Raw genomic sequence first — 25,170 nt, 5'->3', positions numbered from 1 at the left:
CCCATATAATGACTTTTTTGACGACGACGTCGACGTCGAAGACGGCGTTCTCGGGAGAACCCGGGACGGTTTTAATGCGCAAACGACGGAGACAAATCCGTCGTGACTTTTTTCTTGCTTCCCCTTCATACCTGTAGGTTTTTTTTACAGCTTTCCAGTAGCTAGCAACTAGTTTTTTACCCCGTTTACTTTTGTCTGACTGGAACCGGTGGCCCCAAACGGGCAATTATATAAAACACTATCAAAGCTCGATTTGCAAAGTCAGTTATCAAACGGTAATCAGCCAAGGAACATCCCTTGAGAAAAAGGGGCTCACGGGGAATTACCACCCGCATCTCGAGATCCGATCGAAGTGCCATCACCCGGATTAAGTGGCCGCTATTTTTAAGCAGAACAGAACAGAAGTCGATCCCCGACGAGGCGCTGTGTGCTTTTTTTGCTCTAGTCACTCTCAACCCAAGATTTGCGCCACACGCGTGGGTGTTTCGAAATTCTAAGTCAATTCGTCTTTAAACTGTAATCGGTGCAGTGCTCCGGGAAAGCTGGAATTCACTTTCACGTGCAGCAGCTCAGCAATAACTACTACCTGCTGTTGACTTGCTGGCTTGTGAAGAACGCGGGATTATCTGCGGACCACAATTCAGTTCTGTGCTTACGCCTAGTGGCAGTGTTTCGTCGTTCAAGTGCCAAGTGGTTCTGTAAACGGGATTGCGATAACGTGATTATAGACGTGTTGTGCATCCAGTCACCGGATAGGTGTCAATTTGTGATTCGCGTTCAAGGGTTCAGAACAAGTGGTAGAACGCGGAAATTTTCCCCTGCCGAAAGTTGCGTTCTGGAACATTGTCAGTAGTAGAACGTAGAAAGTGTAGACAGCTGGTCGCGATCCGGGATTGTTCCTTGGCCTAAAAACGGGGGAGAACGACTTTAAGTGATAACTTTACTGATAGTACAAAGAAGGATAACACAACAGAAAACACAAAATGAAGCGGTTCTGTTCGAAGGATCTAGTTGGAGTGATAGTGATTACGGTTTTGGTGCTATCGGAAGGTTTGTCTATTGTTAAAGCCTCAGTTTACAGCTACCAGAGACTTAAAACCAATAACTAGAGCCTAGAAAATTAGTGTCGATCTGGTTATCTCGGAAAATTATTTCCATAAAAGAAGTGATCATTATTTTACAAAATCACAAAAAAAAAGTTGGATTGTTGTGATATACAATTGGTAATCTTGTGTAACTTTAACGTCACAATCGAGGAAATGTTCTGAAAGTAAGCCTTGACGGCTCTGAGTGAATTCATCGACTCGACTGAAAGTTTAGCGTCATTTTATCTGGAATCAACGTAGGACAGTTCGACATGAAGCATCACCTTTGAATGTTCAGTGTTAACAAGCAGGAGAAGGATTTTTTTCAAACAATTTTTTAACAGTTTTTTTAACTATTAAGGACTAACTCAAATGTAGCATGAAAATACTTTAGAATAAGGTTGCCAGATTGCCTGGTTTTATCCGGGTTTGCCCGGATATTGAATAGGTACTAAATTTAAGAACAGCCTGGCCCGGCCCGGTTGCCCGGATTTTATTGAAAAATGCCCGGATTTTGGCCGGATTTATTCACTTTATTTGGGAAATCAAACAAAATAAAACAACAAACACCTCCAAAACGAAATTTTTTAAGCATGTTATATAAAAATAACCATGAAAGGTTTTTTGGAAGCTTAAAATACGGTTCAAAATCTATCGATGAGTTTTGAAAAAAAAATTTTTTTCTTGATTTTTGTTGAGGAATTTCTGAGTTTTGACAAAATTTGCCCGGATATTGTCCGGATTTATGGTCGTCAATTTGTAATCAAATGCCCGGATTTTGCCAGGTTTTTAAATAAAATTTGCCCGGTTTGTCCGGCCCGGATACGTGGTGAAAAAATTCTGGCAACCTTACTTTAGAAACGTATGAACGACATCCACTTTCGGACGCTTAGACTGACAATAGAATGTATTTCGGTATTAGTAACAATTTCATAAAATGATCAAATTACTCGTTATTGATTCCAGTATTGAAGAGCTTTGGAATTCGAAAAATAACAATTTTAAGAGAGAGAATCGACACTATCATATCAAATTGTTTCTATGCAATTTCTTCATTGAAAACGGCGCAAACCTTTGGGTTTCAAGGAGCTAAACTATTTCCGTTTGTTTTTAAAATTGTTTACTCAGCTTAACGTTTTTTTTAAAGAAGAGAAAAGGAGGATCGAAAGATAAAATGAAAATAAAAATAATTAAAGACGTAGATCAATAGCTAGACACATTAACATTGTACAATGGGAAACTTCAGACCCGAAATCCAAAAAAAAATCGAAGCAAAATTTAAGATTTTATTGCAATTTTCAAGTTTTATAGTAGAAGCTCGGTAGAAGGCTATGAAGTTTTTCAATGAGACCACCAAAAATTAATACGGATGCTTGAAGAATTGAACTTGAGCCTTCCAGATGATAGTTAAATACGCTACCTTTGACCTGTGGCTGAATTGATGGTTTCAAAAACACCAGCGTAAATAAAAATATGTAGACTGTTCAAAATTAGCATTTCACCAAGTGAACTGACTTAAAATGGTTGAATTGTTTTAATTAGCCAAGTTACAATGTTTTTAATTTGAATTTGAAAGTATGTTTTATGAAGAAATGCATATATTTATTTTGTTTTTGATATGTCATAAATAAACACTCAACCAATGTCATGAAAAGTAAAACATTCTGAGGATGAATTTAAAAACATATATTTTCTATTTGATTTTCCAAATTATGAGCTTTCTTGTCTTTTTCCACTTTTAACTTTAGCATAAAGAAGCCCTCAGACAGCAACCCTCTAAATCTAAATAATATATCTGAAAAATGGACGGAAAATCTGTCAGTGTTACTAGTTTATTTTCATGAAAAAATAATGCTCTTTTTGGGGTATAACTAGGTATTTTCTCGCTACTCCTACCTACTAGTTTTAATTAGAGAATTTTGCAGTAAGCTCCATATATTGGAATTGCGTGAGAACAAAATATTCAAGAGAAACAAAAAAAGTGACGTTCTCCAAACAAATTTTTACGTTTTTCCATTTGCAAAGCATATGCTGGAAAAAACTTGTCAAAGCAGATTGAGATTCGTGTTTGTGAAAATCTTACGAGATTAAGACTTCTGTTGCAAAACAATATCGAGGCTGGTCAAGACTGTTACTTACTCAAATTTCAAAGTAGATTTGGATTTCTGTTAGTGCAAAAATAAGGTTTAAAAACTGGAAAAACATAAAAGCGAATTGAGACTTCTGGTGCAAAGAGGATAACAATGTTCTAAGTAAAACTGATTGAGACTTCTGCTGCCGGAAAAAGTAGAAAATTATTTCGCACATTACAACTACTGTTGGAAGGGTAGGTGTTCCTAATTTGGCATGTGTACCTAATGTTAACATGCCGTTCCATTTGACTGTTTTTGACGTTTTTTTTCATTTATCAAAATTATAAAAAAAAATGATAATGTAACGGATTATGTGAACTGTCATTTGACAAACAAATTAGTTTTCTAACTCACAGGATTTTTCGTAAAATTCGGATTGCTTCAAAGTATGTCCAAATATAATGGAATTGTTAGCAAATTTCTTAAAAAAAAACACCTGTTTAGAAATGGAAGATTAAAGCTGATTTTATCAACCGATTTTTTTGAAATTTTTTGTCGACTTGTTTTTTATCATGATTTAGGTAATAAGTATGTTAAAACCATGTTTTTTCGTGTAAAAACTAAAAAAAGCATATGTCCACAATTAAGGACACTATTTTCGATGTGTTCCTAATTATGGACATAATCAAAGTTTTCCAAACTATATCAAAGTCATAGAATGTATTTGAAATAAATTTTATTGATTGAACTGTGTTTTAATTTAAATATCAACGATCTGTTAAAATAAAGTGTTTTGAGCTAATAAAACATGATTTTTCGTTTACTTCAGTGTATCTCAAAGCTAAAATTATTTTAAAAAATTGTTGCGGTTGTGGTTGTAAAGAACGCACCCTTCGCGACATAGAAGGAAACCATCAAGTTACAGAGAGCTGCTCAACAAGAACAGAATCGAAAGGAAAAAGTTAAAATAAATACACCGTATACCGTCATCTGGGGCATCTTGCAACACTTTTTAACTTCAATGGCGTCTAAAAACCTAATGTCCACAGATAATCCTACCGTTTATACATCAAAAGTTTTAAGGTTAATGGGACATCAAATTAACGTAGTCAGAAAAATAATTGATTTCACCAGTTATTTTTAAATTTACAAAACATGCAACAGCGGGGTTAGATGCAAGATTTGTATAAATAGCACAGTACTTATTCAATTTTTATTAATGATAAAAAAAATGATGATGACACAGTTTTTCACATCTTAAGCTAGTTTCTTGAATATTATTGATTCTCGAAGAAAATTTATAAAATCAAGCAACAAATGAACAAATTTTAACACTTTTCGAAGCCGTTAAAAAACTTTACCCATTATGACGGATCGGCTTAATGACTTTGGCCTACAAACTTTATATTGGGTTTATGATCCTATTTGGATTGGTCGATCTTGGATCAACCTTTGGAAGATCTATCTTTTCAACTCAGATTTTCCATTTTTTTTATCGATTCTTTAGCATGGAAAAATCTATTAGATCGGTTTATTTTCGATTCAATTTTTCGATCTTTTAGATTCCTTTTCTCTCTGAACCGAGATATTGAGATTTAATCTATAGATTGCCAATTTAATATCAAACAGTGCCAACTATTGAGCATCTAGCCTAAGCTTGCCAGATTGTTGCTCAAATTTTCCTATAACAAATTTGGAAATGGTCCGGTCTGGCCTGGTTGCGCGAATTTCCTTGAAAAAAGCCCGGGTTTTCCCGAATTTATTCATCTTATTTGCAGAACCAAACCAAAATTGAACTTCTCTAATGTTTCATTTTTGCGCCTAAGAAACGAAATTTTTAATTCTGAAGTACGATTCAAAATATCTACTGATGGATTTCGATAAAAAATGTTTTTTTAATGGTATCTGGGATTTACAAAAATTTGCTTTGATGTGTCCCCGGATTTTGGGTAGAGAATTTTGAATTTACATGCCAGGATTCGGTCAGGTTTTCATATGAAATAGCCCGTCCCGGATACACGTGGGGAAAATTCTGGCAACCTTAATCAATTCGATATTGGAGTTTGATTAGCTTTTGTGGAGTTTTTGTATGCAGATCTTGATACATCGTGAGAACCTAAATTGAAACGTTCATAAAAGTAGCTCTTCCTGCCTTGGTAACACTGGAAAAGATCGATCTATCAGAGATCGATCCTCCAGCTCTGATTTTTTAGGTGGATCGCATGGAACGTTCAAAAGGAAGGTTTGAAGAACCTTCTGACTGAATTAAACTATGATTTGAAATGGTAGTGGATGCATGCCACAGTATTTCAAAACCCCAATTATGCAACTACTAGTATTTCAAAAGAAACTTGCTAGCATCCTTAGTGGATTATCAATATGGGGATATGGGTAAGTCGATAGCCCACTGAGGATGTAAGTAGCTAGAGAAATACTAGTATTTTGGTGTTTCAAATACTGTGGCTGAATTTAAAGGAATTCATCGACTTCCTTCTGGAATCATTAGTTTTTATTATTGTTTGAACATTTTTAAAGCGTTAGGAAGGAAAAAAAAACATAATTGGAAAACGGTGAGTTATAGCGGTAATACCAAAACACTTGTGTTCCAAGTCTGATTGCTAACTACCTCTGCCTAAGTATGTATTAAATGAATGACTTTAGTCAATTAGAATTGCAAAGCATAGCTTAGGAACCCCATCAGCTAATTGATTGTCTCGCGAAGACATGCTAAAATGCCAGATGGAGAAGAGGATGAATAAGCATCGTTGAAAGACACAGTTTGATAGAGATAATTCTTGATGGAGGTTCAATGACTTCTGAATCTGAAACACTCATGTTCAGATTGTTTTTGCATATGTTTGCGGATTTAAGAATTTATTAATGTTCTGTAGTAAATAGTGTAAACTAAAGTAACAATAAGTCCAATAATTCTCATTTTTGTTTCTTCCACCATCAGCTTCCGGTCACAGGTTCGGTTACAGTAAACCCGACCAAAGGCGATGGTCCAAGGCACACGAAAGCTGTGCCGGAAAGCACCAATCACCGATTGCCATCAGCAGTAGTAAGGTAAGTGAAATTATGAGGCTCTTCTATCAGTATATAAATCTCTAAACAATATTTCTTTTTATTGAGAATTCTGTTTCCTTCAACCTCGATGGATCAGCACCACGTGGTCATCGGCGTTGATCAGATGTTACCTAACCTCCAAAGGTCATTCTATCGACCGAGCAACAACCATACGGTTGAACTTTGCAAAACCCCCATCCGTAGCTTATCCGTTAAACTGATCTCTGTGTTTTTCCACGCCGTTTTTCCTCAGGCAATTCCGCTAAACATGCCCGCCATCGAGTTGGTCGGTTACAACAATTTGCTCCCGGGACCGATCACTCTGCACAACAATGGCCACTCGGGTAAGTACTCCCACCTGGTGGTATTGGAACTGGAGACGTGGGAACTTTCTTGTTTTCTTAGTCATTCAACCAACTAGTTAGGTAGAAAAAGAAAAGATGGCATTCAGCTTGACGGTAATCGATGTTTTCTTCGACTTTTCAGTGTCTCTCGGAATACCGAAAACCGATCCGGCCAAGGGAAAACATCCGTACATCTTCGGAGGGAAGTTGCAGAACGAGTACGAGCTGGAGGGCCTTCATTTCCACTGGGGGGACAAAAACAACCGAGGCTCGGAACATGTTCTTAATGATATCAGGTAAGTTAAATATAATCGATAGTAAAAAAAGTCCAACCATTGACAGGTTTCGAAGTAGATACATATGATTAGCCATTCAAGAACAGTGCCGAGTGGAGGTGATTTTATGGGGATTTAAAAGTCGTAAAGTATAGATAGAACTTATAGTGGCGGTACGTGACTGGCAGCAGCCTCTCATTCATTGCCAGCTACCTAGCATTTAGTTAGTTATTGGCTTGGGTCGGTCCATTCACGTGGGGAATTCACTCTGTATTGATCTGATTGCGTTGGGTTTTCTGAACTTGGATAAATTTTCTTCCACTTCTGGGAGTTTTCGTACCTATTTGTTGTTTCATGTCAAATGTACTTAAATTTTTCTTTTTCTGTTAACTAGACATTGTACATAGAGACAGTTCAAGTATTTAAAATACAAAAATAGGAAACTGGAAAATAGCTGTTAAGAGCAAGTTCACTGGTGTCGGGAAAAAGTGGTAGAAATTTTGGAATATTGAAAATTTTACCATGCAAAAATGTTTCAAGATCTTTGGGCGTTGTATTTTTTTTTTACAGCACTGTTTCTATTTCAGCCGTATGTGATAGAAATATTGCTATTTTTGCATCACAGCATGCGAAACTACAACACGTGTTGTTAAAAAAACTTGAAGGCCACAGATCTTGCTGAAATGCTCAATTTTAATAAGATTGCCAGAACTTTTCTCTCACATATACGGGCCGAGCAAATCCGGACTATTTTATTTAGAAAACTGGCCAATTCCAGTCATTTTTCAAAGTTTTCAACAAAAAACAAGAAAAAAAGCTATTGAAATAGTAGATTTATATCGCGTATTTTAGTCTTCCAAAATACCGTTCATGATTATTTTGATAAAACTTGCGCAAAAACAAACATTTTTGGTTGCAAAATCAAAACTTATAATAATTCCTACTCAATTTGAGTTTTTTTTTATTTTTCAAATAACGTAAACAAATCTGAGGAAATCCGGCCTATTAAATATATTCGGGCATCCGGGCCGGACCGGTGAAACAAGTTGAGCATAACTGACTTTCAGTGTGTGCTGCACGGCTAACTACACCCCAAAACACAAACACTCAAACCCAAAACTTGTAGCAATTATAATTATTTACTTACACACGATATTTTAAAAACTTAAGCTAACTTACATTATTACTCACGGGCCCGTTCCTACCATAACATCAAAACAATAACAACAATCATATCACAGCTCGGACGGCACAGTTTTATCACAGCTGAATATCACGGATTTTCTGGCAACCCTGCCTGGCTTCACTGCTTCGACGGGCGTACCTCAGCTGCCCGGAGCACCTCCAACTACTTCCGGCTCGATTCGGTTGGCTCTCTCCACGTTTGCAGCTTACTTTCGCTAAAAACGGGACCCGCAAAACGAAGATGGTGAAAATCGAGTCCCGAAAAGCGATTGGCTCAGCTCCCAAAAACGACCCCAATGGAGGAGAGGGGTTTTATTTTAGGTTAGACTCACCCTTTGCCTTGCCTCTAGGCTGCGAAGCTTTCTTTCTCCTTCTTTTGCCTTTTATTTGTTTTCTGCAAGTCCTGAGCAATCTGAGTCGCTTTAACTGAAATCGAGTTGCTGCTTCGTTCGCTCGGTTTCTTTCGCTGCTGGACACACTCGGGGAGCACTTATTTTTCCGCTATCTTTTCATCAAACAGCTCCGGAATGTTCTCCTTTTCCGATGACAACAGCTCTACGACACCAAACGATAGCGGACACTTTTGGTTTAACGCGCGATGCGAATGTTACCGCCTAATCGTTTTCTTACGTTGATAATTTTTGTTGTTTGTTGCTCTTTGTTTTTGCTGTTTTTTTCCACGTGCGCGTTTGACAGCTATACTCTTAATACTAAATACTCATTCTTTAGTATATTTTTACTCAATCACTACACGCTCAGAACAAAATAGCTAGACAAACTTTATTATAATGCTACACCGGACCTTTCCCAAATTTTGTATCCCGGGCAAGTCCGGGTAAAACCGGAAAATCTGACAAGCTTACTTATGTAAGTATGAGTACGAAGTTTGCAAATTTAGGATAGCTTTTCAATCACTTTTGAAATTTGCGTCGGTTTTACACTCTTTTTCTGAGATTCAATTATGAAAAAAACACGAGCTGCCTAATGTAGACCAATCGGCAAAACTGAGATTCTCTATTGAATTTCCATTTCAAATTAAGTTTTAGATTTGAATTCGAATAAAAAAATTTCCAACGGATTTTACCGAAGTTAGGTACTATTTATTCTGAGGTACTTCTTGTCGTGATTTTAAGATTCTTATGAATCTTAAGATTCATAGATTCACTCAGACACGTCTGTCACTTACAAGAATAGATCAATGAATGGCTTTGTTTTATTTGTTTTGTCTAGTGTTTCCAAAATAACAAACGTTGCCATAGCAATTTATTTTATTTATCTTCAGTGTTGCCGCATACAACTATCATTTTATTTATTTTTTTTATTAAATATGATTTATTTTCTGCATATCCTTCTTCTCATCTCGTCGACACGAATGCCATAAGGATAGTAAGGTGTCACTAACAAAACTTAAAAAAAAATTAAAAAAAAACTTCTTCTCATCTCTAAACTTCTATTTTAAAAATATCCTCTACTGAATAAAATATCCTGAATTCAACATATCAGTTAGCCTCCTCAAGTACTAGACATTGAATTTTTCCATGTTTTATCCGTGTTTATCTTCGGAAATACAGGCGAGACTTGTCAACGAAAAGTTCGTTTTGCTCCCAGGGGTGGAAAACAGAAGAAAAAAACAAAAAAAAAGCGCTCAAATGTCAAATTGATCTGTTTAAATCTCCGACTAGTGAGCTGGTACCAAATTTTGTTAAGTTAGAATGATCAGTCTTAAAACTTTTTTTAAGTCTTTGAGAGAGTTTTGAATTGGATAAGTTTACAAGTTCCACCAAACTGACCATACCTCATCTATGAAACAATAGCTTTTGTTGATTTTGTTTGGTACAGGCATGAATTTTTATCATAAACGAATACAAATCTTTTCAAAAAGTGCTCATTTTTCTGTCGTAAGTAAAAAAATGCTGCAGCGAATTTCTATTTTCTTGACCTGCATAGGTTTTGCTGTTCATTTAACGACATTTTTTAAAGTATCTCTCCACAAGCAGTCCAAACATTATGCACACGATTTTACCACCGTAATTTGTTTGTTTTACCGATGGGCAGCTTTTCTACCTTGTAGAAATGCAGTCAAGCCAATCTATAAGTCAACTAGACGAATCAGTCAGAATAAATTGACTTTTTTATTACTTCCTCATTCATTTTTTTCGGATTGAGCTTGGAAACACTTCTCACATTTCTCTTACCTCATAGAATCAACAAACTTCACTTTTATTCAAATTTTAGCTCACTATTGGGTCCTCCAGGACTTCTTAAACGGTTTACCATGTGAACTTTGGTCGAATAGTTTATTTCCAGCTTTTTTTGAATCTCTTATTGGGAATGTTCTCGATCCTGCTTAAAAAATTTTGGACGCTATTTTGTGCACATACACATAATACTACTAGGTAGCATCACTAAAAATTTCATCAATCTCCATCCATGCATTCAAAAGTTTTTCACGAAACAAAGTGTTGCATTTTTTTTTCGAATACACTCCTTAGAAATCAATTCATTGAGATTTTCAAGTCTTGAATTGTTTCTTCAGTTTTATGATTTGTTTTGCTTTCATATTTTCAAATGTAATTTTTGCACATTTTACAAAAGTTTCTGTTTTTAATGTTTGATCTGCTGAGAATCTTATTTTTAATTTAATATTGTCCTAAAATTTTATCACTTTACAAGAAATCGATTAGTTTATGTGTTTGAACCTTCATCGATCCCTTAAATTTTGACCCGTTACAGTCCCTGGAATGTCATTTTGACACTCCTGACCTAAACCTCTGGGATGATTCATCCCTACAAAACCGCTTTATCTCTCTTCTTTCTCAACACATTTTTACAAAATTTATAATTTTGGAACCCTTGTAATGTAACTCGTAATTACGTCAACTTTCCAATCCTCTTCCCAAAATTTATCTGGTGTGACTTGAACCATTTTGACGGTTCATTGATTGAAAAGTGCGGTTTTTACACCACTTCTTAACATTTGTTGTGGTCATGATCGCAATAAATTTCAAAAAAATATTTATACTTATATGCAACTTATAGCTTCTAATTTCAGCTTTTTTGGACGCTAAGTGAAATTTTTCTTGGGCATTCCGTAGCAAATCTACAGTCTTTTTTCCGAAGCATGTTTTTACGATTTTTTTTTATTCACAAAAATTCCAAAACTTTAAATTTAGTAAAAATAAGTTGAGAAACAAGAAAGATATAGCGGTTTGAAGCGAGAAGTGTCAAATTGACACTCAAGGTCTGATGAGGGAGCTTTTTTCCTGGGCCTTAAGGGTGCCCCCATAAAAAAGCAATTATGCAAAATAAAAGAGCTTAAGAATTCATAAGGTGAAATTTACCAAAAATCTTGAAATTGTCATTCATCAAAAGCTAAACTTTGTTGATTAGAGAATCCAGATTACAAATTTCAATTTAGTTTTTAAAATGTAAGTTTTTTTCAACTATTTTTCTCTTGAAAAGCCCATTATAATTCCCAAATTCCTCAAAAAAAAAATCCGAAAAACTCGAAGGAGGGAATAAATAAAGTGTTACAGTATTTAGAAACACCCTATGTTAGCTACAACAAACTCTCACGCTCTATCCTTACAACTACGAGCATCAGTTTTATACTGTCCGTCACCGATGTAAGATCGTTCAATAAAGTACTGTTACACCAGTGATGCCACATTTCTATCGGTATTTTGAAACCCAAAAAAATCTTTTATCGGTATGTAAATCCTAAAAATCGGTATGAAAATCGGTATTTGAGGTGGATATTCAAAATGCTTACATTTTCAACTTCCTAACGTATTTTTTTTTAAATAGATGCTTGCAATAAACAGCAAGTCTAAGAACTCTTATGAATGTTCATTTTTAGTTCAAAACTAGCTGACTAAATGTGTTTTAGCATATATTATTGATTTTTTTCCGTAATTTGGGTCTAGATAACACTAATTTACACAAAATGACGGTTTTGAAATTTCAATAGAATTTTATGTTTGTTATGACTTGTACTTTTTTTTAATTTTTAAACTATCTGCTTTTGCTGACGAAAGCAAAAATCACAAATGAAAATTCAGCAGAAAATCCGAAATACGTGTTTCTTTCCAGTACTCATAACTGAATTGAAATTTATTTTAAAAATTTCCGTTTGGTAAGAAAAAAGGGGCATGGCGAGCACCTTCAGGTTACACGTTGGTTGGGCATATAAATGAAGTAAAAACTTGAGACTTTGATGGGGCTTGAGATATAGCTCAGTTGGCAAGTCAGTTGCTTCCTGAGCAGATGTCCGTGAGTTCGAGCCCAAGAGTAAACATCGAACACAGTTGTACCGGATAAGTTTTTCAATAGCTTTCCGCCAACTGTAACGTTGATAAAGTCGCGAATGCCACAAAGATGGTAAAACGACTATAATCGAAACAAAAAAAAAAAAAAAAAGAGACTTTGATGTTTGGCTAAAGTGGGATGTAAATTTGATAAATTCGAAAAGGCAATAATAGAACCAGGTCAACCTAAAGGAAATTTTAATTTAGTAAGCACTTACAAATCCAATGGCTTTTTGACGTTCGAGGTAAGTATGGGCCCAAGTTGATGATATTCGTTTTATTGATGGATTTTCGCCAATCTGGCCAATTCAGCTTTTAGTATTAGATATGAGTTCTAGCGATTAGAAAAAGAAATGATTCCAGAAAGTTGAGAGAGTTGTTGCTTCAATTTTTCTATAGCCAATAAAAAATTAATCTTATTTTATGAAAAATCATGCATTAGTCATATGAAAATCCAAGAACTTTATGCGAAAATAAATGAGAGATGTGCTCTAAAAGAAGGTGTTCTTCCGAAAAAGATTAAAAAACCCATTGTTTTACTATGTTTTGCCTGGCGTGGTCTTTAATTCTGCGATCTCTGCAGTTTAGGTACTTATGATTTAATTTATTTGGCTAACAAGATGCAGAAGTTTTGAAGATTATACCGATGATATTACATACCGTGTATCTGATTGCACTTCAAATCTCGACGTACCCCATCTGGCGACGAGTTGAACAAGGTTTATGATTATATTCAAACGGTGTATGTATTTCCTTGAAAAGTTAGCATCTCACGAGACAAGAGCTTTAATGCGATCGAGATTGACTTTAGGAAACTTCTATTGGCAGTCGCAGAAGGTCAAATATCAGCCTTGAGCTTAGTCCATTGGCTTCGAGGCTGAGTACCATAATAGTGCATCATTTGACAGAAAAAGGAAGAAAAAAACAGCACGAACAACTGAACGAATTATGAGAGTGAGCCGTGGGGAATACTTTAAAAGTTGTACAGATCAAAGTTACGCCACGCCAGCTACCGTCAACTGGGGCAACATGCAACAATTTTCAACTTCAATGGCTTCTAAAAAACTTATGTTCATAATAAATCCTACCCCTAATGCATCAAAAGTTTTAAGGATGATAGGACATCAAATTGGCGTAGTTAGAAAAATTATTGGTTTCTTTACTTATTTTTAATATTTTTAAAAGATGTGATTTTCACCCTCCTTAGAAAATGGGGTAACTTGCAACAAACTTTGGTTTTAATGAAAAATCTTATGAACACGTATAAATATTTAAAGTTTTTAATATATTTGCGATGCCTTAAAGACCATTACGCATGAAAACACCAATTGCAGTAATTTTTTGGTCTGTAAAAACTAATTTTCACATTTTTTCTGAAACTAAGGATGCTACATACATTTAGGGGTTAAGTAATACTACGAAAAATTCTAAAAGCTGAAATCATAAAAATAAATGTTTGGATGAATGAAATTTCAATGTTTACAAACGCGTGATGCAAAATTTTCATATTCCAGCACATAGAAATGAGAATTACAAGGTGTTTCTTTGATTTGCATTTTGTTGCATTTTACCCCACACACCAAACTGAATTATAGAAATATTTTTTTCAAAAAATTGGGTGATTTTTCGAAAAATATTTGTACACCAACAATGCTGGTATAGCATTAGGAAACCAGTGAAAAGTTTGTAGGTAATATTATCAAGACAATCCGTCATACTGGATAAAGTTTTTTACGGCTTCAAAAAATGTGAAAATTTGTACATTTATTGCTCGATTTTTCAAATTTTATAAAAAAAATAAAAAACTTCAAAAAACTAGCTTAAGATGCGAGAAATTACGTCATCATCATTTTAAAACCATTAAAAGATAACTTGTTTACAATACATTAAATTAAAAATTGATTCAGTGTAGTGTTATGTAAATGTTGCATCTAACCCCGCTGTTGCATGATGCCCCGTTTGACGGTACCGAACTTTGTCTCCTTTCTACGGGACCTTTACGAGGATAGCTTGAATCAAGTGAAAATGTTGAAGTGGAAAGAATTTTGAGTCAAAATCTTAAAAATCGGTATAAAATCGGTATGTTTTGCCAAAAATCGGTAATCGGTATATACCGATTCTTGGTCAAAATTTTGCCCAAAAATCGGTATAAATACCGGAAAATCGGTATGTGTGGCATCGCTGTGTTACACCATAGTTTGTCGTATTACGTTATTACTTCGAGATAATAAAACATGGTGTCAGAAGTCATCGTGTGCTTCTGAAAACAATTTCTTGGCGTCATTGTGAAATCGCGAGAAAAGTGCTTAAGGACAGTTCGTTCGTTGTCGGTAGCCATTTGTAATTTTCGCCGCGCAGTGAAAGAATATTTTCGAGAAAGTTCTCAATAAAGACATTTCTGGAATTTGCGCGTAGTGAAGAATCGGCTAGTTGCTGATAAGACATTTGGTGTACATTTCGAAACAGTTTGTGCGTTTTAAAACGTCGTTTGCAATTTTTGTCGCGTAGTGAAAAAGTTGTTTTGAGAAAATTTTGTGGCTACGGCAGCCATTTTGGATTATTCGATCGTCGCAATGGATCCAAATCAATTCGCTCAACTTTTGGAGCACCAGACCAAGCTGTTTGTTCAAATGATGGTCGGCATACAAAAGTCCAATGCTGCGGCTCAGTTTGCTGCACCTGTGGGACCCTCTCTGGGAGGCAATATTTCGGTCCCACAACCAGCAGCTCTAACCCTGGAAGGCGATATGGAGCAGAATTTCGATTTCTTCGAAAAAAGTTGGACTAGCTACGTTAAAGCTGTCGGAATGGACCGATGGCCTGGAGTGACCGAGGAACAAAAAGTGAGCTTCCTCATGTCTGTTATTGGAGAGCCGGCAAGGAAGAAATACTTTAATTTCGAGCTAACAACAGCAGAACAAGCAACGGTGGAAAACGCTCTGGCAGCAATAAAGGAAAAAGTCATAGCAAAGCGCAACGTCATCATAGATCGTTTGGACTTTTTCTCAGCTTCGCAGTTGTCTGGAGAATGCATCGACGATTATACGACTCGCCTGAAGGTTCTAGCCAAATCTGCCAGGCTGGGAGTATTGGAAACAGAACTGATCACTTATAAAGTCGTTACTGCCAATAAGTGGTCACAACTCCGTACTAAAATGTTAACAATCACCGATATAACTTTGGCAAAAGCTGTTGACATGTGCAGAGCGGAGGAGATAGCAGCAAAGAGATCTGTGGAGTTGGCGATTCCAAGTACCAGTGATGTAAAAAAAGTTTCAAGACCGGTGAAGAAAACTCCCATCTGCAAATTTTGTGGTGACCGACATGAGTTCTTCAAAGGCTCGTGCCCAGCTTTGGGGAAAAGGTGCCGTCTCTGTAAAGGAAAAAACCATTACGAGAAAGTCTGCAGCAAACGCCAGAGTTCCAGCTATAAAAAACCGAAGAAAGTGAAGGAAATAATAAAAGAAAATAGCGCAAGTGAATCGGAGGACGAATCATCAAACCACACTTCAAGTGAAAGTGATGAAGAATATGTAATTGGAAAAATAGTGGATAACTCTGAAAGTGGTGGTAGCGTATCTGCGGATCTCGCTCTAAAGTTCGGTAGTGTTTGGAAATCAGTGAAATGCGAATTGGATACAGGAGCTAGCACGAGTCTAGTTGGTCAACAATGTTTAGCCAAACTGTCTGGGCAGTCAAATCCGTCATTGTTTCCGTCAAGATACCGTCTGCAAAGTTTCGGAGGCAATCCAATTAAAGTTCTTGGAGAAGTAAAGATACCATGTCGCCGCAGAAATAAGAAATACAAGTTGGTACTTCAAGTTGTAGAGGGTGACCACTGTCCGTTGCTATCGGCGAAAGCGTGTCGTATTCTGGGTTTCGTGAGATTTTGTAAAGAAGTATCGTTCATCGCACCCAAGTCGACCGACACTTCCCGGAAGCTGTTAAATGTCTACAGAGTCCAAGCATCCAGAATTATTGAGGCTCATAATGATATTTTCAATGGGTATGGGAAATTAGCTGGAACCGTTTCCCTAGAAGTGGATAGGATAGGAGCATTGCACCTTCAATTCAACCACCCCGTAGAGTGCCAATTGCTATGCGAGACAAGCTGAAGAAGGAGTTGGAATCTCTCGAGAAGGATGGCCTGATAGTGAAAGAGCTGAAACACACAGAATGGGTAAGCAACATAGTTATTCACCCTTATTCTTGTTTTCGTTCGAATGGCATTCGTTCGAAAGTTTCCTCAATTCGTATTCTTGTTTTCGTTCGAACGTATAAGTACAGTTCGATCTTTCGAACATAGTTCGTTCGAACGAATGAATGCATTCTCGTTTTCGATCGAACGTATCTCTGCTACCGCCTGACAAACGCAAGTCTAATGCTGCGAACTGCGGACGTTTGATTGAAAAACTCACATTCAAGGCAAACATATCATGAATCAATAAAAAACAAATAGGGAAAAACACAAGAAAATTCCGATTTTAAACTAATTGGGCCAAGATATGCAAAAATATGTGGTTCAAAATTATTAGATTTGATCGAATTGACCCGATTGTTACAGACATGTTTGCCAGTACATGAGATATGTGGTGGATTAAAAAGGAGGATAAAATTAGGAAATTTTTCTTGAGCAATTTTTCATAACAAAAATGTAAGATTCGAAGAAGTCATTTTTATTTAATCTAATTTAATCTAAATATTAATCTAATTTAAAAAAAATATCGGAATTTTGCCATTAGATCTGAAACTTGTCTCCTTCGTCGGGGCAGCTCTTCATTAGCAGCCCGAATCTCGACCGGTCACGGCTGCTGTTGGATTTTTTTTATTTCACCAGACCTGCTTGTTGTCCCAGTTTATCCGATTCGGTCCAGTCCGCCAGGCGCTTGTCAGCTCCGCATCATTCCGAATGGCACACTTCAGTTGACAACTGACAATTCTGGATTTTATGTGGTCACGTACGGCGTCTCCGATCAACTCCAGCGCTTCAGCCGACAGACAGGGCACCGGCTCCAACTCGTTCACTGACCGGAACTTGAAGACCAGCCCAACGTTGCCTAGAACTTTCCCCCTGATTCGGCCAAAACTTCACCACATTACAAAGAAAAACAGTTGTTTACATGCTTGATACGTGATTTTGACAGATATCTGGGCTTCGAAATTTCTTACACCCTTATTCTGGTTTACGGCGTATCTGACTTTCGTTCGAACGGATACTTCCGATCGAATTCGAAATAGCTATTCTTGTTTTCGTTCGAACGCGATACGTTTTGAGTTGGTGTTACCAGATCATGTTCGAAAAATCGAAGCACCCGGATTGGACAAAATGACGTTTCTCGTCAGAAAATATATTGTAAACAATTGTTTTGGTTATTGTAAAATGTTATCGATCTTAATCGGTCGTAACGGAAAACAGAATTTTCGTGTGTTTTTTGTAATTTTCCTATGTGCGCGGTTTTTTTTATGTCGAGATCCACGAGTGTCAGGGTGGAGGGTGTCAGAAAAGAGGAGCCGATGTAGCTGATTCGTTTTCATCATCGTTAACAGCAGCAAGCTGGATCCTAAAAACATTTCAATCTCCAGGTGCAGTGGACAACAATGCTATTTCCTAGATGCCCTTCCAGAAGCTGGTTGAATCTGGACGCAAGAAGCTGTTCGAAATGCCCGCCGGTGATGGTTGTGATACCAAATGCTGCTGCGGTTTGAAATCTCACCCGCCGAGAGGAAGAGAGAAGATTTGGAAGATAATGAACTTTCAAATAAAAGTGTGCTTCAAATTGTTTAATAAAAAAAATATTTATTCACCTAACTTTAAAAAACAACTATTTCGAACCACATCAATTCCATAACCGTCCAATTTCACAAACTTTTACCTCAAATGCCCAGGATTTGCAGCATCAGATTCGCATTTGACAGTCCAGTGAAAGAATGACAACCGAGGATTTAGATTAAAAAGAAATTTAAAACTTGGAATAAAAATTTCTTTGGTCTTTAAAATTTTGTTATTTTAAAGAACTTTCAGTTTCGTGGTTTAAACTCGCAAAAGTTTCGTTATTAGGAACACCCCAATCGGAAATAAATTTCATTGATTGCTTTAAACGGTCATGATTCGCAGTATCAGAGTCGCGTTTGTCGGCCCATAGAAGAAATACGTTCGAACGAAAACGGGAATGCAAAGTTTCGTTCGTTCGAACGATGTTCGAAAGATCGAACTGTTCTCATTCGTTCGAACGAAAACAAGAATTCAAAATTGCAAAACTTCCGAACGTATGTCATTCGATCGAAAACGAGAATAAGGGTGTTATTCATCTGGTAACACCAACACCGAAAGTATCGCATTCGAACGAAAACAAGAATACCTTTTTCGAATTCGATCGAAAGTATCCGTTCGAACGAATGTCAGATACGCCGTAAACAAGAATAAGGGTGATTGTACAGCGTGGTAGCCCCGAAAACCCTAGTATCAGAATATGTTTGGAACCCATTCCGTTGAATAAGGCTTTGAAGCGTCCAAATCTACAATTTGTTACGCTGGACGAAATACTTCCAGAATTGGGGAAGGCGAAAATATTTTCGACTGTCGACGCTAAAAAAGGTTTTTGGCATGTGGTATTAGATGAGCCCAGCAGCAAACTTACCACGTTCTGGACCCCGTTCGGTCGCTATCGCTGGACCCGCCTACCATTTGGAATAGCACCCGCTCCTGAAATATTTCAAATGCGTCTACAGGAAGTAATTCAAGGACTAAATGGAGTTGAGTGCATAGCGGATGACTTGCTTGTCTATGGAACCGGCGACACATTGGAAGAGGCTCTGATCAACCATAACCGCTGTTTGGAAACACTTTTAGATCGTTTGGCAGAGCACAATGTGAAATTGAACAAATCCAAGCTCAAACTCTGTCAGACGTCAGTTAAGTTCTACGGTCATGTGCTGACGGATGAAGGAATAAAGCCAGACGAAAGTAAGATAGCTACGATCCAAAACTTTCCCACACCAACAAATCGCAAGGAGGTCCACCGCTTCATAGGTATGGTCAATTACCTGAGCCGTTTCTTGAAAAATCTTAGTGCTAATCTCACCAATCTCCGCAAGTTAATCCTAGAATCGGTGCCATGGCAATGGACATCGACCGAAGAAGAAGAGTTTCGTCGAGTGAAGGCGCTTGTTGCAGATGTGGGCACTCTTCGGTACTACAACATGAACGAGCCACTTACCATTGAGTGCGATGCCAGTTGTTTTGGTTTGGGTGCAGTTGTTTACCAGATGGATGGAATACTGGCGTATGCATCGAGAACGCTTACCCAAACGGAACGGAACTACGCACAGATTGAGAAGAAGCTGCTGGCAATTTTATTTACGTGCACTCGATTCGACCAATTGATCGTTGGCAATCCCAAGACCGTTATCAAAACAGACCACAAGCCGCTTATTAATTTGTTCCAAAAGCCTCTACTCTCTGCTCCGCGACGTCTTCAACATATGCTGCTCAATCTCCAGCGCTACAGACTGTCCATAGAGTTTGTAACCGGCAAGGAGAACGTCGTTGCTGACGCTCTGTCTCGCGCACCGCTTAATGAGCAGAACCCCGAAGAGTTCTTCGAAAAACGTGAAATCTACAAAGTATCCAACGAAGTTGAACAACTGCAGTTGAGTAAGTTTCTAGGAGTTTCGGATAGTCGCTTGGAGGAAATAAAAACCGAGACCAACAAGGACCAGTCAATGCAACTGATCATTGGATACGTACAGCACGGTTGGCCTGTGACGGCCGATCGTGTACCCGACAGCGTTAAGATTTATTTCAATTTCCGTGACGAGCTATCTACTCAAGATGGTTTAGTGTTTCGCGGAGACCGAATAGTGATACCACATGTACTACGACGTAAACTTGTAGACTGCTGTCACATAAGCCACAATGGAATCGAATCAACACTCAAGCTGGCTAGAGCAAACATCTTCTGGCCGGGTATGTCATCGCAGATCAAAGATGTCGTCAAGCAGTGCGTCACCTGTGCCAAATATGCCGCCTCGCAACCGAATCCTACGATGATGACCCACTGCATACCAGTGTATCCTTTCCAGCTAGTGTCCATGGATGTGTTCCAAGCAGAATATAATGGAATCAAACGTAAGTTCCTAGTCACCGTAGACCATTACTCTGACTTTTTTGAACTGGATCTACTGAAAGACTTGACTCCTGAATCAGTAATCAGCATCTGCAAGCAAAATTTTGCTCGTCATGGTAAACCGCAACGAGTCCTTAGTGATAACGTCACAAACTTTTCGAACGTGAAAATGGTCCAGTTTTCTAAAGAATGGGATTTCGAGTTGGTAACTTCAGCACCACATCACCAACAAGCGAATGGTAAATCAGAAGCGGCTGTGAAAATAGCAAAACGTTTGCTCAAGAAAGCGGAAGAAACTGGCACTGACTACTGGTACGCACTTCTTCATTGGAGGAACATTCCGAATAAGATTGGTTCCAGTCCTGCATCTCGCTTATTTTCACGCTCAACCCGATCTGGAGTACCAACATCGACCGCAAAATTGCTCCCAAAGGTGGTAGAAAAGGTACCTGAAGCTATAGAAGAAAACCGTAAATCATACAAACGACATTATGATAGAAAAACTCGGAAATTACCTGATCTCCAAGTTGGTTCGCCAGTATACACCCAGTTGCATCCAGAAACTTCTAAGCAATGGTCCGCTGGAACAATTGCCAATCGTTTGAGTGAGCGGTCCTATGTAGTCAACGTTGATGGAGTGGATTATCGTCGTAGCCTCGTACATCTTAAGCCACGTAATGAACCCGATACCTCGAACCTCGATCAAACTTTGGCCATTCCTGAAACAAGTTCTTCAAGCCCGAATCAAGTAGACGTCCGAGAAACTGAACAACCGAACAATTGGCAGGAGGAAAACACAACAACACAGCTTGCTTCGATCGATTCCAATCCGTCGACATCAACATCAGCAGCGTCGCGCACCCGGCCGACGCCCACTTCAAAACATACACGATCAACACAACAAACTCAAAAGCAGGTTCCGAATGAAGCAGGTGTAGGAAGACCGAAACGTGAAATACGCATTCCGGATAGATTCAAGGACTTTGAAGTAACATTTGAATAACAATTTTCTTAGAGTAGGGAGTATGTTACAGTATTTAGAAACACCCTATGTTAGCTACAACAAACTCTCACGCTCTATCCTTACAACTACGAGCATCAGTTTTATACTGTCCGTCACCGATGTAAGATCGTTCAATAAAGTACTGTTACACCATAGTTTGTCGTATTACGTTATTACTTCGAGATAATAAAACATAAAGTTTGAAGTATTCTATGTAAATTTCGATAAAAAGAAATTAAAAACCCGAAAGATTACAAGACCTAAATTACTTATTGTGGAAGATGGGAGTTATTTCGCATTTTATCTTCTTGATTTTACTGAAATTTACGATAAAAATTACTTGATTAATAGGTTATGTGCTATTAAAATTTTCAAATGACCTTATTTTGTTCATATTTGGCAGGACTTTTTAATAAGATAGAATCGCCACCGATTTTTAAGCTCAAGCCATCAAACCACTTTTTTGGAGCTTCTTAGACCCCAGATTGACACAAGTTCTTAGCTCACGTCCTCTAAAATGGCTACTCAAAAACTACAAAGTTTCAAGTTTTTGAAATTCAACGCAACAAAAATGGTTACAATCGGTAAATCTGATTTCGATCGCAATTTCCCATTTCTTCAATTTATACTTAAGAATTTTGTACCATCTTCGAATCGCATTGACTTAGTACTTTTTTCATCAATATTAGGTCTTCGTGTGCTAAATCTTTTGTACAGGCCTAAATACATAATTTAAGTTGTAACAAAGCTAAATCCAGAAGAAATCGTTCGACTTTGATGAAAATATCTCTTATCAAGCTTCTTCGAAACAAATCTAAAAAAAACTGGATGGAAGTGTATCGCAAATTCAGTTTTCGGGTTTGTAGCTTAAAATGTTGCCCAGCTGTTTAGGTCTTTTGATTTATGGCCAACAGGCCCACGGTTCAAGAAAAACCCCCGAAAGTATGCAAATATTTTTCATTTCTTTCAATGTTCCTACACAAATAGCCCACAGGCGGGTCCACGATGCAAAATTTTCATAAAAGAATACATTTTCTGCTATCCGCTATAGCCGAAAAAGAAGCCTAATTCGATGAAAATCTGTTTTAAAAGATTTGATAGGAGTTAAGATAAATAGCATCACCTCAAGAATTGTAGCTTACCATGGCCAAGAATTTTTCTTTATCGTTGAGAATTTTATCGACAAATATCTATCTGTAGTTCTGAACTGTTTACCGACTTTTTTTATTTCTATGGAATTGCCTTGTTTTTTTATGTTATATCTAACTGTGATAAGCATTGTTTTTTTTACAATTTTAGTCTAACTCTCGGATTAAACCAGAATAAATTACAAAGTAAGACAGCATCGAAAGTTTTTCAAATCGTTTGAAATTGAAGATATTTAACGGTTAACCATCCATCCAGGATCGCTCGAATTTCTAGTTTGACAAAAATTTACCTTTTTGAGCAGTTCCATAAATCCTGAATATCTTACCATAACCTTCTCATAAGGCTATGATCATTTAGTATCCGGGCACTTTATTTAGGTGATATCTACGTTAATAGAGCTCGGATATGCAAAACTTTAGTAGCCTTGTGTTGGTTATAAAAAGGACTATCTTGCCTATTTTTGATAGATTTTTAAGTTATCGTGTGTTTGAGATATTCACGATGCAAAAAGACATGGTAAAAATAATTTTGCACAAATTTGCTCCTTTTACGCATTTTGCGCCTCGAAAATTCTTCATTGTTGACTTGAAAGCTCATGAACTGTTGATTTTTTCTGATTTTTGTTTTCGGACCAAATGGTTAAGAAGTATAAGGAGCCACTCTAGGATCCACAAGAAGTTCGAATTAAGCATCGGAGTGGAACCTTTGAGTTTAAATATGGTAAAAAATCTATGGTTATTGAGGATAACTGAATGCAGACTCCTTAAATAATGCAAAACATCCATTTCCGGCAGGCAAAAAGTGTTGCCTGACTAGTAGACACCAAGTAAATAACTAATAATGATCAGTTCCAAAAATCGCAATCTGTGCATCCGGGTTTTACGCAATATGACAGATGTGTTCTGATGGACAAAAAAATTTATGTTAAAACCGGATCTAAGAGATCAAATTCTTCGAGATGCCTACTCATGAAAAGGTTCCAACACGATTCCAATTGGTTTTTCCAGGTGAATTTGTGTAAAATAGCATGATTTTGCAAAGGTTTTGCTTCTGTGCTAAAAAAAAAACAAATCAATACATGACTGAAAAAAGTGTGCAAAGATAAAAAAGAGATGTTATGAAAAAGTTATATTAAATGTCATATTAACACCTTCATTTCCTCTTTAGAAAGTTTTTCGATAAAATGAATAGTTTTTAAAATACACACGTTTGTAACTGCCCGGATACTAAATGATCATAGCCTTATATGCCAGTAATGATGCGATTTTTTCGCAATTACACTAGATAAAACTTAAAAATAAGCATTCATGATTTCTATCCTTTGGTTTTTTTTTCAGATACCCACTAGAAATGCACATCATTCACCGAAATAAAAAGTACAAAAATGTCGCCGAAGCTTTGGGATATTCGGACGGTTTGACCGTACTCGGGTTCTTCTATCAGGTAACAGGATGCCCACCCAAATTCTCAAACATCCACAAGACCAAAAATTTAATTCTGTTCTTCTTCCAGGTCACGGAACACGAGGGCAACGAGATCGGATACCTGTTGCGATCCTTCCCAGCGATCGAGGACTACGACAATCAGGTGCATCTGAACTATACCTTCACACTGAACTCGCTCCTCGGGGACCTGGACCTGACTCGGTTCTACACCTACAAGGGCTCGCTGACGACACCACCCTGCTCCGAGGCCGTCACCTGGGTCGTCTTCCCGGATCTTCTGAACATTTCCATTTCCCAGATCCGTCGCTTCCGTGTGGTTAGTGATTGAAGACATTTAGATAGACGAGCTTATCATCAGCTCGGTCAAGAGCAGAGGGAACTAATCATTTTGCTTCATTTTTTTTTCTTTTTATGCTTCCTTCAGCTGGACACCGGTATGCATGGCTCGCCGATGGTGGACAATTATCGGGCGCTGCAGCCCCTTGGCAATCGACGCATTTTTGTCCGGAAGGTTAATGCACGCAACACGGCACTGGACGTGGTGCGGAACGAGATCGACCACACCAAGTGGGACTGGGTGTACTGAGGAGATGTTGCCGTCCTATAGACCTCGACCTACCACTAGAGAAAAAGATGATGGGCTGTCAACTTGCAGATCACGGAAGCTCAAACCGTTGGCAGCAAACAGGAAGTCATCTGATTTGATTGTAAGCAGGAGGAGGAGGAGTAGGGTTGCACAAACGATTACCAAAAGATGATTGAGAGGGTGCGATCATAAATGCGCGTGTAGGAACTCTTTTTATTTGTGAATATCTTCATCGTTCAACTGTTCATTTGCTTCAGAAATTTACACTCAATAACAAGAAAATCTAATGCAGGATTATACCCCGTTCGGGTTAAGACCAACAATTGGAGAAACATGCATAATTCATAACAACAATGTGTTCTACTAATGGTTCTAAGAATGTCGATTAAGCTTAAGTTATTAACTGAATCTAATTAGAAGTAATTAAAGTATAAATAATTTAAATATGGTTGAATGACCAATGCAATAAACTTCAACAAGTCTAGCCAACGGGCTTATATATAGTTAAGTGCAATCGAGAAGGCGAA

General features: G+C 37.5%; 2 protein-coding genes across 3 annotated transcripts in view; one reads left to right on the top strand and one right to left on the bottom strand.

The window, feature by feature from the left end:
* The window catches only part of LOC129755748 (uncharacterized protein DDB_G0284459-like), a 133,733-nt gene that overhangs the window by 84,217 nt on the left and 24,346 nt on the right, over positions 1-25,170 (bottom strand). The window lies entirely within an intron of this gene.
* LOC129755751 (carbonic anhydrase 2-like) lies at positions 276-25,170 on the top strand. The gene is made up of 7 exons (XM_055752379.1): positions 276-1,050; positions 6,114-6,223; positions 6,477-6,567; positions 6,710-6,863; positions 23,950-24,055; positions 24,125-24,373; positions 24,482-25,170. The coding sequence occupies exons 1-7, from the start codon at positions 984-986 to the stop codon at positions 24,641-24,643; spliced, it is 939 nt and encodes a 312-aa protein (XP_055608354.1). The 5' UTR covers positions 276-983; the 3' UTR covers positions 24,644-25,170.

The sequence above is a fragment of the Uranotaenia lowii genome, chromosome 3, assembly GCF_029784155.1.
Source record: "Uranotaenia lowii strain MFRU-FL chromosome 3, ASM2978415v1, whole genome shotgun sequence".
NCBI classification, from domain to species: Eukaryota; Metazoa; Arthropoda; class Insecta; order Diptera; family Culicidae; genus Uranotaenia; species Uranotaenia lowii.
Note: the sequence above shows the minus strand (reverse complement) of the source record. Positions and strands in the feature narration are given on the sequence as shown.

Coding starts and splice junctions, on each gene's coding strand:
- LOC129755751 (XM_055752379.1), top strand. CDS start 984: ATGAAGCGGTTCTGTTCGAAGGATCTAGTTGGAGTGATAGTGATTACG. Junction 6,568..6,709: donor GCACAACAATGGCCACTCGG/GTAAGTACTCCC, acceptor TCGACTTTTCAG/TGTCTCTCGGAATACCGAAA. Junction 6,864..23,949: donor CATGTTCTTAATGATATCAG/GTAAGTTAAATA, acceptor TTTTTTTTTCAG/ATACCCACTAGAAATGCACA.